The sequence below is a fragment of the Terrapene carolina genome, unplaced genomic scaffold (genome assembly GCF_002925995.2).
Source record: "Terrapene carolina triunguis isolate 2854851 unplaced genomic scaffold, T_m_triunguis-2.0 Scaffold85, whole genome shotgun sequence".
NCBI classification, from domain to species: Eukaryota; Metazoa; Chordata; order Testudines; family Emydidae; genus Terrapene; species Terrapene triunguis.
Window position 1 is genome coordinate 56564612 of NW_020664436.1, and position 18377 is coordinate 56582988.

General features: G+C 42.8%; 1 protein-coding gene across 1 annotated transcript; it reads left to right on the forward strand.

Moving 5' to 3' along the window:
• The first annotated feature begins 4698 nt into the window (after positions 1-4698).
• On the forward strand, positions 4699-17463 carry KIAA0408 (KIAA0408 ortholog). The gene is made up of 5 exons (XM_026649827.2): positions 4699-4941; positions 7655-7996; positions 11184-11263; positions 12873-14229; positions 16756-17463. The coding sequence occupies exons 1-5, from the start codon at positions 4807-4809 to the stop codon at positions 16927-16929; spliced, it is 2088 nt and encodes a 695-aa protein (XP_026505612.1). The 5' UTR covers positions 4699-4806; the 3' UTR covers positions 16930-17463.
• The last annotated feature ends 914 nt before the right edge of the window (positions 17464-18377 follow it).

An 18377-nucleotide genomic window follows, 5' to 3' on the forward strand; every position in this document is an offset into this window, starting at 1 on the left:
AGTGCTGCTGCAGGAGCGTTCCCGCGGCAGCGCTTTGAAGTTTCCAGTGTAGACATACCCTATGACTATTTGCATCTTAAGAGGAAATTTGAAGGGAGTAAGAAGTGATATGAACAGGAAAAGAAATCATGGATGAAAGAGAGAAGCACTTTTGAGGGAAGTTACAGTTACAAGTAAATAGCTGCAACTAACTTTTTCCAGGACTTGATTGCATTTTGATGGTCTCCATTCTATTTTTATAAATGGAATCTTGTATGAGGCAGATGTACATTTTGAAGATGGGAGGAATACCTGATAAGTAATCACTCTAAAAGTACATCAAGAATCTTTTGACATGCTAAACTGCTTTGCAAATGTGTGCATGACTAGAGCACATTCAGTAAATATTAAGCTGCAATGTAGGCTTTCAGATTGGTTCCAGTAAGATTTACCATTTGCTTCTGATTGAATCACAGTTGTTATTCCTAATGTTGCACTGACAAAGGCTTGTGCAAACAGTAGGCAAAACATATCTCAATCTGTCTCTAGTTTATGCCTTCACACTGTTCTTTGCTACATACATTTGAATCATTCCAGAGAAGTCAAATGAGTAAATAGATCAGTTTGGTTAATTCCGCTTAAGTTTCTTGAATAAGTTAAAAGAGTAAGTATAACAAAAGAGTGAATTACTGCTTTACCTCCCTTCCTCCATAAAAATACAACCTTTGTAGTAGTGAAATGAAAAAAATATTGATGTGGCTGTAGATATTCCATGAATAGACGTTTCAAATGCAACAGATCTTCAGTGCATGGAATTCTTATATAAGAAGTTGTTTTTCATCAACATTTACTACAATCGCTGGTACTGAGCTAAAACCTTAGCCCTGGAGGGGGGCCAGCTCCATAGACTGGCCGGCTTCAACATGAAGCCATGAGCCTATCTGAAACAACAAACTAACAGTGGACATATTTCATATTAAGAATGCTGAGTTGTCTTGGAGCAGCTCTGTTAGTGTCCGAGATCTTTATTTGTAAAGCTACCCTGAACGTTTCTAGGTAGATGAAAACAGAAGTGTTTTGCTGGATCTGAAGTCTGTTTTGGAAGTGGTTCAAGCCATAGGTGCTGACTTTTAGTTTTCCCCAGGAGTGCGCCATCCCCACTCCGCCCCGAGGCCCTGCCCCCACCCCGCCCTCTCCCCCAAGGCCCCACCCTCGCTCCACCTCTTCCCGCCCCCACTCAATCCCCTTGAGGCCCTGCCCTCGCTCCACCTCTTCCTGCCCCTGCTCCACCCCCCTCCCTGATCCACAAACAAATCAGCTGTTTGTCAGAGCCCCAATTAGCTGATCGGGGAGCACCAAATAGCTGATCGGCAGCGCCACCGAACAACTGTGGCTGGTGGGTGCTGAGCTCCCACTATTTTTTTCCTGTGGGTGCTCCAGCTCCGGAGCATCCAGGGAGTTGGCACCTATGGCTCAGGCAGAGCTAAAGAAGGAAGAGAAAAGAAGAACTGGTTAAAAGACAGGGAACAAAGGGTAGGAATTAATGGTAAATTCTCAGAATGGAGAGGGGTAACTAGTGGTGTTCCCCAAGGGTCAGTCCTAGGACCAATCCTATTCAACTTATTCATAAATGATCTGGAGAAAGGGGTAAAAAGTGAGGTGGCAAAGTTTGCAGATGATACTAAACTGCTCAAGATACAGGTCTGTCTCATCTTACGCTGGGGTTACGTTCCGCAGTCAGCGCCTAAAGCGAAAATCGCATATAGTCAAAATTACATTGAGTGTAATGGCAGGCGGAATCACCCACACTACAGAAACAGTATTTAAATTGTTATTTTTCTCTTTTTGGGGGTTTTTTTTTTTGGTTTTTGCCGACCGCGTAAAGCAGAAATCGCACATGTTAAATGTGCCTAAGATGCGACAGACCTGTAGTTAAGACCAAAGCAGACTGTGAAGAACTTCAAAAAGATCTCACAAAACTAAGTGATTGGGCAACAAAATGGCAAATGAAATTTAATGTGGATAAATGTAAAGTAATGCACCTTGGAAAAAATAACCCCAACTATACATACAATATGATGGGGGCTAATTTAGCTACAACAAATCAGGAAAAAGATCTTGGAGTCATCGTGGATAGTTCTCTGAAGACGTCCACGCAGTGTGCAGAGGCGGTCAAAAAAGCAAACAGGATGTTAGGAATCATTAAAAAGGGGATAGAGAATAAGACGGATAATATATTATTGCCCTTATATAAATCGATGGTACGCCCACATCTTGAATACTGCGTACAGATGTGGTCTCCTCATCTCAAAAAAGATATACTGGCACTAGAAAAGGTTCAGAGAAGGGCAACTAAAATGATTAGGGGTTTGGAATGGGTCCCATATGAGGAGAGATTAAAGAGGCTAGGACTTTTCAGCTTGGAAAAGAGGAGACTAAGGGGGGATACGATAGAGGTATATAAAATCATGAGCGATGTGGAGAAAGTAGATAAGGAAAAGTTATTTACTTATTCCCATAATACAAGAACTCGGGGTCACCAAATGAAATTAATAGGCAGCAGGTTTAAAACAAATAAAAGGAAGTTCTTCACACAGCGCACAGTAAACTTGTGGAACTCCTTACCTGAGGAGGTTGTGAAGGCTAGGACTATAACAGCGTTTAAAAGAGAACTGGATAAATTCATGGAAGTTAAGTCCAGTAATGGCTATTAGCCAGGATGGGTAAGGAATGGTGTCCCTAGACTCTGTTTGTCAGAGGGTGGAGATGCCTGGCAGGAGAGAGATCACTTGATCATTACCTGTTAGGTTCACTCCCTCTGGGGCACCTGGTATTGGCCACTGTCGGTAGACAGGATACTGGGCTAGATGGACCTTTGGTCTGACCCAGTACGGCCGTTCTTATGTTCTTATGAAGAAGCTTTTGGCAGTCTCAGTGTTCCAATGACAGGTCTGAGTGGGAGCTTGAAAGAGCTGAGCTCAAGTGCTGCATTGCACAGGTAAATAACTCTATGGTATTACTGTGATCTTGAAAGGGAGCGACAGGGAGGTTCAATGAAGGGAGTTCCTGCCCTCTTAGGCCCCAATCCAATTTGCACTGAGTCAGAGGCATGACTGCCATTGGCTGTGGTGGCAGTTGAATCAGGCCCTAAGTGCTGTCAGTTGAGATGCACTGTATCAGGACTTCATCTAATACACTGAGGCAAGTAACCCGTTGGTCCTCAGCTGAGCTCACAGCTCACTTGTTAATGAAAGAAGCTGAATCTGAATTAGATGTCAACTTGTCAGCTGGCTGGAAAAAAAACAGACAGTGGTAAGCAGTGATCATGTAGCAGCTGCAGCTGAATCAGTCTGCTTTGCCCAGTAAAGGGGTGAGGAGAGCTTTGCATGAGGCACAAAGGTAATTACAAAATTAGATGTAAACTAGTAATCACAAACATGTTCGATAAAGGGAATAGTTTTTGTGACCCGACAAATAACATTGACACAGCCTCTGATCACGAAACAATGCAATCTGCAAGCTTATTGTGAATGGATATGAATATCTACGTTCACCAGATTAACACAACAGTCGGATTTGAAACCCAGATTTAAGGAACACACACAACTGTGCATACAGTACATCATACCATGTCAGGCTACCAAACTGTCGCTTCCAAGAATGAATTAATGGGTGTTATTCTGACCTCATGCTGGTGTAAATCAGCAGCAAATCTGCTGATTTTTAATGAGCCACTGGTGTAAAAATTGAATGAGTGAGAATTGGGTCTATAAAATCTATCACCATTCAGTAAAAGGTTTCCCTCTACAAGTGTATCATAATATAACAATGCTACTTAGCACTTGTCCATCCATAGAACTCAGAGATTTTTACAGAGGGTGGTGGGGCTCATGTTTTGTATTTTTACAGAATAGGAAATTGAGGTGCAGAGAGGTTAAATGATTTATGCAAGGTCTCACAATCAGTCAGAGTTGGGGATAGAACCCTGTTCTACTGTCTTCCAGACCCATGCCATGGGACTAATATATTTATTTAGATTTGTAAAACCAAAATACATTAAGCTTTTGTATTGTGTCTGATGTATATGTAGTGCATAAAAGTTTTATGGTTTCCTCCCATAACTGCATGTTTTCTTTTGTGTAATTAAAAGTATACATATAACACTAATGTTTTTAAATGTGCCAGTGTAAAGTCTCAATTGTGCTGAGCAAACTTCCTATCTTTAGATTTCTAGTTGTCTTGTGAACAGTTCAGATATAGCACACAGACAGCATTCTTGGCCATTCTGCCTAAAGGACAGATCTTGGAAGGTTCCAAGGCCTTGAATTGCCATTCACTGCTATGGGAATTGAGGGTGCTCAGCATCTTGCAAGAGGCTCTCAGTATCTTGCAGGATCAAGTGCTGTTATAGCACTTCTGCTTCATCTAAAGGAGAGCAAGTCTGAATATTACCCATTTGTAGGACTATTCCCTATGTGTATGCTATTTCGGTACAGCATGTAGAATGACAGACTAAATTTGTTATGAGATATCACTTTTTGGGAGGGGGGGAGAGAAGGGGTTGGAACTCCTTTTTCTGTTGTGTATTCCAGTTTGTCCATACTTCTATTGTAGTGTATATGTTTATCATTATAATCCTGATATAGATAGCAAGCTTTGATACAATTGAAATTAATGGAATTTCATTATATTTGTTTTTCTCTTCGCTTGAAGCTAGAATCAAAGACAAGAAAGACTTATTCTGATAAAATCAATCCCAGCTTCCAGGAAACATTCAGGAAAGAAGAGGAGCAGAAACGCCTTTTAGTTGATACTCATAGTGCAGCAATGGACCTGCATAAACAACTGGAGAATACTGAGAGAAACTGGACCAAAGAGAAGATGGAACTGCTGGAGAGATTTGACAGTGAAAGGAAGGAGTGGGAAAATCAGTGGAAGGTCATGCAGAAGAAAATAGAAGAGGTACTTTGGATTTTTGAGTGTAAACAACACTGTAAAAATGAACATTTTTCTAAAGTCTTATCTGGTGGCCCAAGGCCACCTCATGGTTTTTCTCTCTGAACCATTTTCCAGTTCCGTGCCTGCCACTGTTTAATGGTTGATGGCAGGATTCAAGGTCTGAGCTGTGGGAGTATTTGAGATATTGTTAATTTTATAACCATGGATAGAGAGTAAGAACTTGAGATGTCACTTTGAAGCATTGGTCTTAGGTCAAATTTTCTGCAGTATTGCTGGCAGTATATACCATAGCCAGAGATTCTGGGCACAGTGTGCATCGTACATGCATTTTAAAAAGTAGCAGACATATCTGTATGGGGCTTAGGTCATTGGCTCTCAACCTTTCCAGACTACTGTATCTCTTGCAGGAGTCTGATTTGTCTTGTGTATCCCAAGTTGCACGTCACTTAAAAACAACTTGCTTACAAAATCAGACAAAAAATAGAAAAAAGTGTCACAGCACACTATTACTGAAAAATTGCTTACGTTCTCATTTTGTCATATAATTATAAAATAAATCAATTAGAATATAAATATTGTACTTACATTTCAGTGTATAGAGTAGTATAAACAAGTCATTGTATGAAATAGTTCGTACTGACTTTGCTAGTGCTTTTTATGTAGTCTGTTGTAAAAGTAGGCAAATATCTAGATGAATGGATGTACCCCCTGGAAGACCTCTGCGTGCCCCCATGGGTATGCGTACCTCTTATTGAGAACCACTGGCTTACGTGAATGCATGTTTATCAACAAAATTCTAATACAGGCATATTCTAAAATATACCTCTCTGGCTGGGATAAATTAGGCACTACTTTATTCGTTGACATCAAAGGGAATTCCATGAATCAAAGAATGAGTTGCTCAGGAAATGAGAAATTTATTCCTGCAAGGACCTGCTATATTTACTGACAACATTTATTAGAAGAAAGGATTAAAGTAAACAAAGGCTAGACACAAAGAATATTTACACCTGTTAGCGATCATTTACTTTCTATCAATTCTAATTCACTTCCTTTCAGGGATAGCGTAAGTAATTTATTTATTATTCTTTTACACCAAAGTTGTCATCTGAACAAAACCCTCTGCCACTTGCTAATGCACAAATTTATTCTAATATGAAAATATTCTCACTTGCTTTCTGCAACCACTAGGAATGTAAGGAAGAGATTGTTCACATGAAAGGAAAATAATAAAATGGAAAAGGAAAATGGAGCCAAATGACTCACAGACATATGCTGTTCTCAGGCTACAATGTAACTCTGTGATGTCTGCCTCCTATGTTTCAGATGTAATTTCTATTTGATTTGAATATGATATTCTTCTCCACTTCCTGCCTTAAATGTGGTGATGTTGCTGTGATTTGTTAACTAGTTTCCTTGTTTTGCCACAGAAGTGACTACATTTCAGTGGTTAGTAACATGAGCCCTAGATGTATATATATGCTGTTTGGGAAAGGAATCAGATTTCCTTTCTATCATTTACATCATCTAGATCAATGGAGCCCCAACCTGATTGGGACCTTTATATGCTATTGTAATATAAATAATAAATTATTATTACAATTAATAATCATCTGCTATTTTGTTAGTTGGCTCTATGGTGTTGGAGATGATGGGCCTAATTCTCAGTTACACTAAGGCCCTTTGACACAGCTCTTGCAGCGTAAAGGGACTTTAAAGTGAATGTAATTGTAATTTACACACACTGCCAGAGCAACGTAAAGCAGCCATAGTGGGAGAATCAGGCCTGATAGCTTTTGAGTGAGATGTAATGACCGCTTGTGGTCATTAACAAGTCCACTTCGCTTTTCAACTGAAAATAGGAATGTGTAAACCTCAGTGTCCTAGCCAAATTCCCAACTCTAGTAATTGCATTCTACCTACCCGTATTTGCTATGCAGTTTCAAGCAGATGCAGTATTTTTCTTTTCTGCCTGTCTTAAATTGTGTTACAGACTGTGCTGTGCACTGTTAAAGAGCAGGTGTGTTTCAGCTCAGAAACGGCTGTATCCCTTGTCTACCTCACATGGGTGTTGTGAGAATTAATTAATGTTGGTAAGGAGCTTTGGGATCTTTGCATTCAAGGGACTGTAAATGGAAGTCTTTGTATTATAATTCCCCAAATTAGAATATGCCAGAACACCTGAGTTAACAATGCCTTTGCTTTTACTAGTGGAGGCAGAGGATCTCAGGACCTCATCAAAAAGACACCAGCACATTACCATCCAACACCATCCTGGAATTTTGATTCAGTATTGATTCATAGAGAGAGTTTCACTTGTTTAAGACCAGCAGAATTTGCTGGAGCACATTGATGTTTCCTGGCAGTTTACCACCTAATTACTGACCCAGCTCAGACGTGCTTAACTTGTGAGATCTTCTGGAACCCCATTCCATAGCTCTAAGCCATAGATTAAAATATAGCGAAGATTTGGGGAATTGTAACAAATCTTCTCCACACCTTGTGACAATAGAATGGCCCATTGGCCATTCCACTTAGGACTCAGCATCTCTTAGCTAAAAATACATATAAAATCTTTCAGCCCATAAGTGATTTTACTGAATGAAATGCTCAGGAGCTTTGTAACACAGTTAAAAACAGACAATAAATATGGTCCTTTATCCTACAAGCTCATAACTCTACTTTGATTAAATAGGGTGTTTTATTGCCTTTTCAGCTTTACCAGGAGGTAAAACTAAGGCGGGAGAGCAATATGAATGTCCGGGATAATAAGGCCATTCAAAGCAAGATGCTGCAGCTATCTGTATATTCCCCTACTTCAGAACGGAGTGACACAGCAGAACTGAACTGTCGACACAACTTGGCAAATGGCTGGAAGGAAGAAAAGAGTTTGCTCAGTAAATCAGAACAAGAATGTAAAGAAACTAGAACTCAGAGGAAAAACAATGTTTTATTAAGGAACAGTCTGGCCTTTGACAACCAGGAGAAATATGAAGACCTCCTCAGCTTGAAAACTCCTAAGAAAGATACCAGTAGCTATGCTGGTGATCTCAATGCAGTAAGTACGACAGTAACTGTGTTTCAGCAAATGTGGGGAACATGATGAAATCCTTCTCTCTCTACCCAAAGTATATGTCCTCTGAGTCTCAGGCAGTGGTGTAGCCAGGTTCTAACATCAGGGGGAGCGAACACATAAAAAAAGGCACCACCCGACATATCAAATTACTAATTACATACTTTTAAATTTGTTATGCATATTTATTTGTACTTAAAATAAAAACACAAGAATGATCCAGCCATGGAAGGGTTTGCACAGCCGGCATTTCACCGGAGGACTTTAGATTATACTTAGATATACTTTAGATTCTAGAAAGTAAATCACAGAATACAGTAGTTTGTAATTGTCACCCCTCGCCCCCGGAGCAGAGCAGCGGCTCGGCTGTGGCAGAGTCATTCCCCGGGCTGCCGCTGCTCGCGGAGAAAAGATGCCGCTGAAAAGAGACCACGAGGAAAAAACATCCCCGCTCCCCCCCTTTTCCTTCCTTCTCCACCTCCTCCGCTGGCACCAGCTGTGCTTCAGAGCCACCAGGAGCTCTGCCCACCAGATTGTGGCTTTTGTACTGTTCTGTCGAGGTCTCCTTGGATGTCCTGATGTGAGAAAACTGAAAGCTTGGAAGCCGTGTTAACTTCCAAGTGACAGGTGCCTATTGTAGTGCTGCACGCTTGGTTTCCAGCCAATGGTTCCCTTATTTCTTGGTGGCATATTAATTATTATTAATAACAAGTCCAGTAGGGCCTAGAAGCCTCACATGAAGTCAGGCTGTGCTTGAAGCTGTACATATAGAGTACCAAAAGTTTACAGAGGGTGGACGAAAGGAAGTATCCCCATGATTTGGGGTATGTTTACACTGGAAAAGGGAGGTGTAATTTCTGGCTTGTGTAGACATACCCGTGGTAGTGCTGATCAAGCTAGTGTGCTAAAAATAGAAATGGAGCCACAGTGGTGCAAGGAGCTAGCCATCCTGAGTGTGATCCCACCTGAGCTAGCCATCCTGAGTGTGATCCCACCTGAGACCCTTGATAAGCACTCAGGTGACTAGCCCATCCTGGTGCTCATGCCGTTACACTTCTATTTTTAGCACTCTAGTTTGATCCAAGCTAGCACCAGTATGTCTCCTCCAGCTGGGCATGATGCCTTCAGCTCCAATGTAGACGTACCTACAGATGGAGAACAGCGGCACAGTCAGACTAAGTGACTTGTTCAAAGTCACCCAGGGAGTCACTGGCAGAGCTGGGAATTGAACGCATGTTTCCTGCTTCCTTACAGTTGGATTGCCGCTTCACCTGGAGGTCTCAGGACAGTAATAGGCTGATTAGGCCTCAGCTGGAGTATTGTGTCCAGTTTTGGGCACCACATTTCAGGAAGGATGTGGACAAATTGGAGAAAGTCCAGAGAAGAGCAACAAAAATGATTCAAGATCTAGAAAACATGAGCTATGAGGGAAGATTGAAAACATTGGGTTTGTTTAGACTGGAAAAGAGAAGACTGAGAGGGGACATGAGGACAGTTTTCAAGTACATAAAAGGTTGTTACAAGGAGAAGAGAGAAAAATTGTTCTTCTTAACCTCTGAGGATAGGACAAGAAGAAATGGGCTTACATTGCAGCAAGTGAGGTTTAGGTTGAATATTAGGAAAAAGTTCCTAACTGTCAGGGTGGTTAAGCACTGGAATAAATTGCCCAGGGAGGTTGTGGAATCATCGTCACTGGAGATTTTTAATAAAGGTTAGACAAACACCTGTCAGGGATGGTCTAGATAATACTTTGTCCTGCCACGAGTGCAGGGGACTGGACTAGAAGGCCTCCTGAGGTCCCTTCCTGTCCTATGATTCTACTGTTGTAAATGTCCTGTGTCCCATGAGCATGAGCCATTAAAGAGCTGCATGTTAATGTAGTGCATTGTGATGCTGTCACATAATGACTGTGCCCCAGGACACACAATAGTGTCCTGCAGTGAGGCATCATCACAACTAAAGATGCAAACAATGCAACACAGTATCATGGTGCCCTGGCTATCATGCCAGCAGGATACCAGTACTTGCCATTGATGCACTTCATGCGTTGTGCTTTATAGAATACATCCATACAGACAGAGAGATCATTCATCCCAGCCTGAAATTCAGCTGCTTCTGGGGTGGAACTTGGCAGCCAATTTGCACCACAACGGTGTGACAGAGGCGACAAAGTGAAAAAATGTCTCCTCCTGTCACAACTGCAAGGGCAAGATGGGTCAGCAGGATGCAATCGCCCACACTGGCCAGGACAGGAGAGTTAAGCAATGAGGAAGTGGACTCTTTAGTGATCACACATGGTCAGGACGTTGGTTTTAAGCTTCCTCTGAGAGATGGTGGCACAGTGTCCCCTGAGCATCATGCTCAGGGGACACTGAGGATCATCACGCTGATTCAATACTGACTCTGAGGGAAGGTCTCGGCTTCCTGCATCACCAGCCCAGGAGCAAGAGCTCACCCAGGACGGTTCAGGAGGTGTTTGCCTTCCCCGCCGTGTGGCTGCCTCACTCTGCATGGAGCTGCTGGGGCCGGGGGCCAACGGGGCTGCTGCTCCTCAGCCCCCCCCCAGACCCCACCGCGCTGCCGCCCCTTCCCCTCCCGGCAGAGCCCACCCCTGCCTGGGCAGCGTGCTCCAAACGAGGCTCGACTTAGCAAGCTGGGCAGCTGCAGGCAGGGGGGAGCTGCCTCCTCCTCCTCCCCAGGGAGCCAGGCAACCAGCCGACGCCGCCTGCAGCCCCGGAGCGAGCGAGCCGGACTGAGGATGCAGGGGGGCAGTGCGGAGCCCAGAGCCAGCCAGCGGCCGCATGCAAAACCCAGCTCCGGACTCCAAGTCCGGAGCCCAGTGCTGGCTGCGCGGAAAGGCGCCGCTTTTAGAAAATGTGCTCAGGGGAAGCAGCTGCTTCCCCTGCACCCCCCTCACTACACTACTGGTCTCAGAATGCAACAACTTCCCAGCCAGAGAATGTTTCCCCTTTCCTCTCAGTTTGTTACTGTTGAGTATATAAACTTTTGTTAAATATACTAGTGGCATGCTATTTACCTTGGTCCATAACGTGGAGACCTTTCTGTGCTACTCCCTTCTGCACAGGACTCTCCTGTGTAAATCATCATTGGGTGTAAAACAATTCTGGAGATTATTGTTCATGCTAAGGTAACATTATTTATATTTCTAAAGGCTCTTAAAGAACTGGCGAAAGTTAGTGAAGAGTTATGCAGCTATCAAGAGGAAATTCGAAAGAAGCCCAACCACAGAAGGTAAAAACACATTTGGCCTATTTATGTTAGGGGAAGAAAGGCAACAATGGGCCTATTCCTGAGCCCATTCAAGTTAAAGGGAAATTTGTAATTGAATTGGTCAGGAGCTGGATAAGGCTCAGTGCTCAGTTTCTCAGTGCTCAGTGTAAGGAATCCCAGTGAAAACCAAAATATGTTTCAAACTCATATTTTAGTTGCAGAAAATTCAGTGTGCTTCCAAAATATATAAACTGATATCTGTATTTACATAGGGCTAGATTGTGCCTAGCCCTAACACAGTAGTGGAGTAAACAGGACGAAAGATTTCTGTCCCCACTCTGTGTCATGTTAGGGTTACCTAGATCTCAGCACTGGATACTGGAGGGACTGCAGGGGATTTGCACCAGATACTCCCTATAGGGAGTGACTTCCCTCCCCCTCCTCCCCACTTTGCATGCACGCACACACACACACACACAAAAGAGGAGGTGGCTGGCCACGTCAGGGAGAAGTAAGCTACATACTGAAAAGAACAGTAGCAAATCATTTTTCCCCTCCACCACTGCAAACATAGTGCCCTTGGGTTCCTCATGGGGAAATACTGCTAGGGACCGCTCCTTACACAAGGATGTACATAAAATGCACAGAGGGCTAGATTGTGCCCTTGGTGTGACAGGCTGTCTGGCAGGGGTTCGGTGGGGCCACATGGCAGCCGAGTACCCAAAAGGTTTAGGCTGATTCTGCCAGAATTCCTCCTTGGGGCTCCTGGGAAGCCCACACTTGTGTGGCAGCTACACCACTCTTGGAGAGGATGCATTGTGTTTCCCTCACCGTGCTCAGCAAACTCTGATGAGTACAGACCTGACCTCACCCTGTCATTTTCTAGACAGCTAACACCTGTCGCCTTATAGGTATATACGCACATTGTGCCAGGCTCTTGCTGAGAGGTTCAGGAAGTACTGAGGGGCTCCTTGGAGTCTTCCCCCAGCACATCCATGCATGGGCAGCCCACAGTCTTTTCCACAGTGTATGATTACTTTAGCATCAATAACTGTGAAGGAAATGGTGTACACTTTGTGAATGTGTGCTGGAAAATGTGATTATTGCATGAACCATAAATGACACATTTGTGCTCTCACCTTGACTATTAAGACATTTGAACAAGCCAATGACTACATGCAGAGGCTCTCCTCACTCAAATACTCATGCCAACTCCCACTGAACTCAGTACAAATTAGAGGGCCCGTCCTCCTTCCTACAGTAAAACCTGTTAGAGGGGACCTAGGTGGGGGGATGAAGGGGAGGAATACACTGCAAGATTCCCTTTGCTGAGGTTCCTTCAAACTCTTCCATCATAGGGTGGGACTTCTTCCCTGTGTACATAGCAGTGGAATTGCCCACAAAATCTTTTCAAACAGCCAATCTTAAAGACCTTCTTCTGGGTGCCTGTGTACTGGGAGTGGGAAGCTGTGCTGGGGTTAACCCTTTGTTCCACTTAAAGGTCAGGCAGTGCTCTTGTGCTCTGTCACATGTATACGGGTTAAGTCTTCCCTTCCTTTTCCCAGGATGACTTCTTAGGACGAATATCCTCATCACTTGTCACTAAAAACACCTCTTCTTTTATGTACAGAATGAAGTCACTTCCTTTTCTGGAAGAATTTGAAGAAACCCAAAACACAGTTATTATGCCTGAGATGAACCGCATGTCCAGCAATGAACCACAAACTTCTTCCCTCACCTTTGAAACAGAAGGACAAAATAACAGGAAGAACTTGATGAGTGCCAACAGGGGTTTGAAAGATTTGCCTTGTAGCTCTCTTACTGGTGATAGAGGAAGAGACTTCATGCCCTGGCCAAAAAAAGAAGCCCCCCCAATTCCTCCACGGAGCACTTCTCGACATCTGACAAGCTCACTTTCTGCAGCTGTACACGTCTCTGAAGTACCCGTAAAAGATTCAGGCAGCAGAAGCAACTGTAAGGTTCAGGAGGGTAGGAATGGAAGGAAATGTATTAATCCTTCTCTTGCAAAACAGAATGAAGCTCCAGTGGTACATGCAAATGAAGGGAAGTCTGTGAAAGGTGGTGCAGTGGTAACTGCTTCAGTACCTATAGCCAAAAAAGAGAGAGTCTCTGAGTGCAGTGTAGCGGCAGGTTTTTGTCACAACACATGGTCATGTGATGTGGGCAAGCTTGGAAAAGGTACTCAGAATGGAGCTTCCCCATTGTCTGCCCAGAAAAGCTGTTCAGATGGAAATATGGTGCAAACAGAGAATGTGCACAGGAGACATTGCCCTAAATCTTCTAATGTTCTACATTATGGTAATGACTCCTGTGACCCTGCAATGCTGCCAAAGAAGACCCAAAGAAATGAAATGTTGGCAGCAAAGATTGATGAATTTAACAGGACTGTATTTCATACAGATAAATGCAACAAATCTTTGCAAGAAAATCAGAAGCTTCAAACACCAACTGGAGATCATAAACACTGTGGTCCAGGGTGTGACTGTATGGTTAACAGAACAGAAACTGTAAATGCATCTTATGTTTCAAATCCCAGACTCTCTGCAGCAAAGAAACAGGATCCCTGCAATCCAACCAAAACTGCCAGAACAACAGGGCAACAAAAGCAAATAAATGGACTTCTAAGCACCAGTGGCTACCGGCATATGCTTCATGAGCATGATTGGAGACCAATTAATTTATCTGGTCGCCCGCGTTCAGCTGACTCAAGGTCAAACTATGGAGTTGTTGAAAAACTTTTGAAAAACTATGAAAAATCAACAGTGACTTCTTTGTATAATTCTAAATGCTGCAAAGATAAGTGGACACAGTCAGATTCTGAGTTCACAGATGGGAGTTGTGAGACATCGAGTCAGTATTTAGAAATGCTCCAGATAGAGCAAGGAAAGCAAGAGTTTCAGAGGAATTCAGCCAGGTGTGTTGGGAAGCAAGTCAAACAAGGCAAAGAGAGACAGAAGTTACCAGAGGTGAGATTTATACCCAGCTTCAGAAACAAGCCACTTAAATGGGACTGTCCAAAATATCTGTTTGTGTAATATTAGACACTTTGGGTGTGATCCTTATCTCATTTACACCTGTGTGAATCAGGAGTGATTCCATGGAAGGTAATGGAGCTACATCAGTGAAATATAGGAGTCCTGTGGGACCAGATTCTGATCTCAGTTACACTGGTGTAAATCTAGAGTTTAACCTCAGTGTAGTTACTTGAGATTTGCACTGCTATAACTAACATCAGAATCTGGCCCATTCCCCCCCCCCCCCCCCATCCCTCCAATGACTCTTTTCAAAAACCTATTAAAAGGACTTTAACACAGCCTCCCATGGCAAAACCTACAGGGGCTGAGAGAGCAGTCTCCAGAATGATGGCTGTTGCTTGTCCCCTGAAGGTGCCATGCTGGGGTTTCTATAAGTTTCCAGTAATGGAGCATTCTCACCCATTCTTCCAGCAGACTGCTGGCTGGAAGCAGGCAAAGGAAAGGATGTAGAGAAACTGGAAAGGATCCAGAGGTGAGCGACAAAGATGATAGACGGGATGGAATGCCAACCATATGAGCAAAGACTGAAGGAACTGGGTATGCTGAGTTTGGAAAAGAGGAGATTAAGGGGGGATATGATAGCGGTCTTCAGCTACTTTTGAAAAGCTGCCATCAAAAAGATGGAGAAAAGTTGCTCCCTTTTGCCCCGGAGGGCAGGACAAGAGGCAATGGGTTCAAACTACAGCACAGCAGATTTAGATTAAAGCTCAGGAAAAGCTTCCTAACTGTAAGAACAGTAGGACAATGGAACTGACTGGAGGTTGTGGAAGCTCCTTCACTGGCGGTTTTCAAAAGGAGGCTGGATAGAGCCATCTGTCTTGGATGGTTTAGACACAACAAATCCTGCATCTTGGCAGGGGGTTAGACTAGATGACCCTTGCTGTCCCTAGTAACTTCTATGATACCCTCATTAGCTCCTGACAGAAATGGGGTAGACTCACTTGGAGCTGTGAAACCCCATAGGGAAAAAAAGTATGTCAGATCGTCAACTGGTATAATTTAAATTGGCACAATTCCATTGACTTCAGTGGAGCCACATTGATTTTAACAGCTGAGAATTTGATCCTATAGATTTTCTTCTGACCAAGGTCTGAGCCTAACATAAGGGTGTTTTTGTTGGTTTGGGGTTTTTTGGGTCAGCTTCACCAGTGTGCAGCAGTTGGAACACTTTTCTAATAGTGGGGTGCTGAAAGCCAACCCCTTACCTCTGTCCAGAGCTGGGGCTGGGAGCAGGGTTGTGTCTCCGGGAGTGGGGGACCTGGGTAAAGGGGCTGAGGCTGGGGCCACAGCTGGGGGTGGGAGTAAGACCAGGAGCAGAGCCCCACGCATGGGGCTGGCAGCCAGGACCCCGGGGATGGTGGAGGCAGAGCCCCGGGCACAGGGCTGGAAGCCGGGATCCCGGAGTGGGGAAGGCAGCTGGAACCCCATGTAAAACTTGGGGATGCTGCAAAACCCCCTGAACCCCTAGTTCCCGCGACTGTGGTGTGCAGCTAGTTTTCAGTAGAAACAGCTTTGTTCTACCATAGCCAAAAAAAAAAAAAAAAAAAGGAGAAGCTTCTGATTTTTTTGCTCTGTGTAAATCTGATAGGAAATTTCCTCAGTGAATATTTGGAGCAAGAACAATGAGCCAGAGTTTGATTTTATTTTTACTGGCATAAATCCAGAGTAACTCTACTAAAGCCAATGGGCCTGACTGTCCGCTGTCTTGCTCCTAGTGTAGTCATTTATGCCTATGTAAAGTGGGTGTAAAATACTAACTAATCAGTCTGGCAGCATTTTAAACCCACCTGCACTCACTTTGCAAAGGTATAAAGAACCACACATGGCACAATGCACTGAAGAATCACATCTATGATAACTACTCTGTATTTACACCACTGAAACAAAGAACAGAATCTGGACTGTTGGCTTTCATGTGTTTGTGAAGCTCTGCAGCTATGACACTATATTCATAAATAATCATTATTAACAATTTATGAAGTGCAAACATCTTCACGTAACAGTAATGGAAACACAGTCCTATATAATGAGCCTTGGCTGTTACAACAGGATCCATCAAACGACACCTGAAAGGTACATGGAATCCTGTTTCAATGTATTGTTGTCTATTGAGTTATGTTTATGAACCAGCATAAAAGTTCATCCACATAAGTTCCAAAAATGAAAAAGTGCCTGCAGGATCAATTAATTTATGCTTTGCATATGGGTTAAAATCTTATATCTTCCCTTGTATCTAGCATCCATGTCAACATATCTCATGCTGCAACTAATGTAAGAATTCCTATATATAGAAGTGTCTGTTCTTTTGCATTCTATACATTGCTATGTAAATACATCCTCAGGTCCTTTTAATAGCCCAAGACCACCTGTTCTGAGGTATGCCACTTCATTCCTTTTACATTCCATGAACGACTGTGTTATAACTTGTTAAGGCAAGTAGTTTCATTTGTGTTCTAGATATCTGTGCCAGCTAAATGTTCAACTGGGAAAGGCTTCTCCCGGCCAGCGCGACCAGCAAATAGACGCTTACCTTCCAGGTGGGCATCCAGATCACCTTCAGCACCACCTGCTGTGAGAATGACCACACACAGTTATTCTCTCTCACCTCAGTCAGAGACGGCAGTAGTCTGAACTCAAGGATGAATTTGATGATGTTGTGAAATGTGAAAGCTCTGCGCCTCTTTATACCTGTGTGTTCTGTGATTGTGATAGCAACCAGTTCTACACTGTTGTATATCATCCAAGAGTAATCCTGTCACTTGACTTACTGGGCAAAGCATTTTCAATCTTAGATCATCATCGCAGTCTTCAGTGTTTTTATTGATGAAATAATTATACCCCTTGTTTTCTTTTTCTCTCTCTTTCTTTCTTAAATGGCTCACAAAGAATTACTTTTGAATGACATCCTCCTTGGTTTGCCAATCTTTTGAGTTGATACAATGTATAGTTCTGTATATTCTGACTTTTCTGCAAACAGCAGAAAGTAAAGCTGTATGCATGATCATGTGTTTGTAGGTGCATGTGTTGGAATAGGAAGTATACAGGTATGTATTTAGAAGAGACAAACTCTGTGCTAGTGTTGACACTGAAATTACAACATATATGCCTATATATACTTTGTGTTTATTTAAATTTTTTGAAAATATAAAGTCCTGATGACATTTATATTTTGTACATCTTTTATATAGTTTCACAGGTGTAGTGAATACACTTTTTTGACTATAATTGCAGCGTCAAGGGCTTGCACAATATGTATCAGAAGCAGACTAGCTCAGTGGATTCCTCAGACATGCTTGATGGCATACTTGTTTGGTTTTTCAACCCTTATGATGCTAGGGTCAATATAGCTGGGCATATTTTTTCTGAATTAAAATACTATATGATTAGTACTATATTAGCCTTTTTCATCACCTGAGCTATTCCTAAAACGTTCCGCTGCCTTAAAATGCTTTATACGTGCCATTTAATATAACCTACTGTAGGGAATTAACTCCTATAGTTTCAGCTGTATTGTAATATACAGTTTATGGAGGAAGGAAAAGGATGGTAAGCATGGCAATTCTTTAAAATTTGTTTTCTTTAAACACTGTATTTAAAAGTATAGCTACATCAGAGAAATTTAACCTGTTTACTTTCAGTGAAAGCAGGAGAATAAGGAATGCTATGATTACCAAATGCTGTAGTCATGCTTTCTTACTTTGATACTGGATTTCATAGAGTGTAAGCCAACAGCTAACTTACTGCTCCCGTGAATGGTATAAGTGGCAGTCAGTTATGAAGTTTACTTGCATTCTGGCAACAGCCGACATACAGTACAGAAATATTGCCTCAAGAGCTGAAGGAGATATGATCATTGTGGTGCCAGGAATCCTAGACTGATGGTATTAGAAGTATGTTTTTGCCCTCATCTGTCTGTATATTATTGGCCGTTAGAATGCTGTGTGTGTAGGTTGGCTTATTCCCTTCCTACCGTTTGAATGAAATATTGACACTATTCAGCATTTTTGTTCAACTTGTTCAATAATGACAGTGTTCTCCATTCCAGAAATTTTGTACCCACCATAAAGTTGCCAGATGCA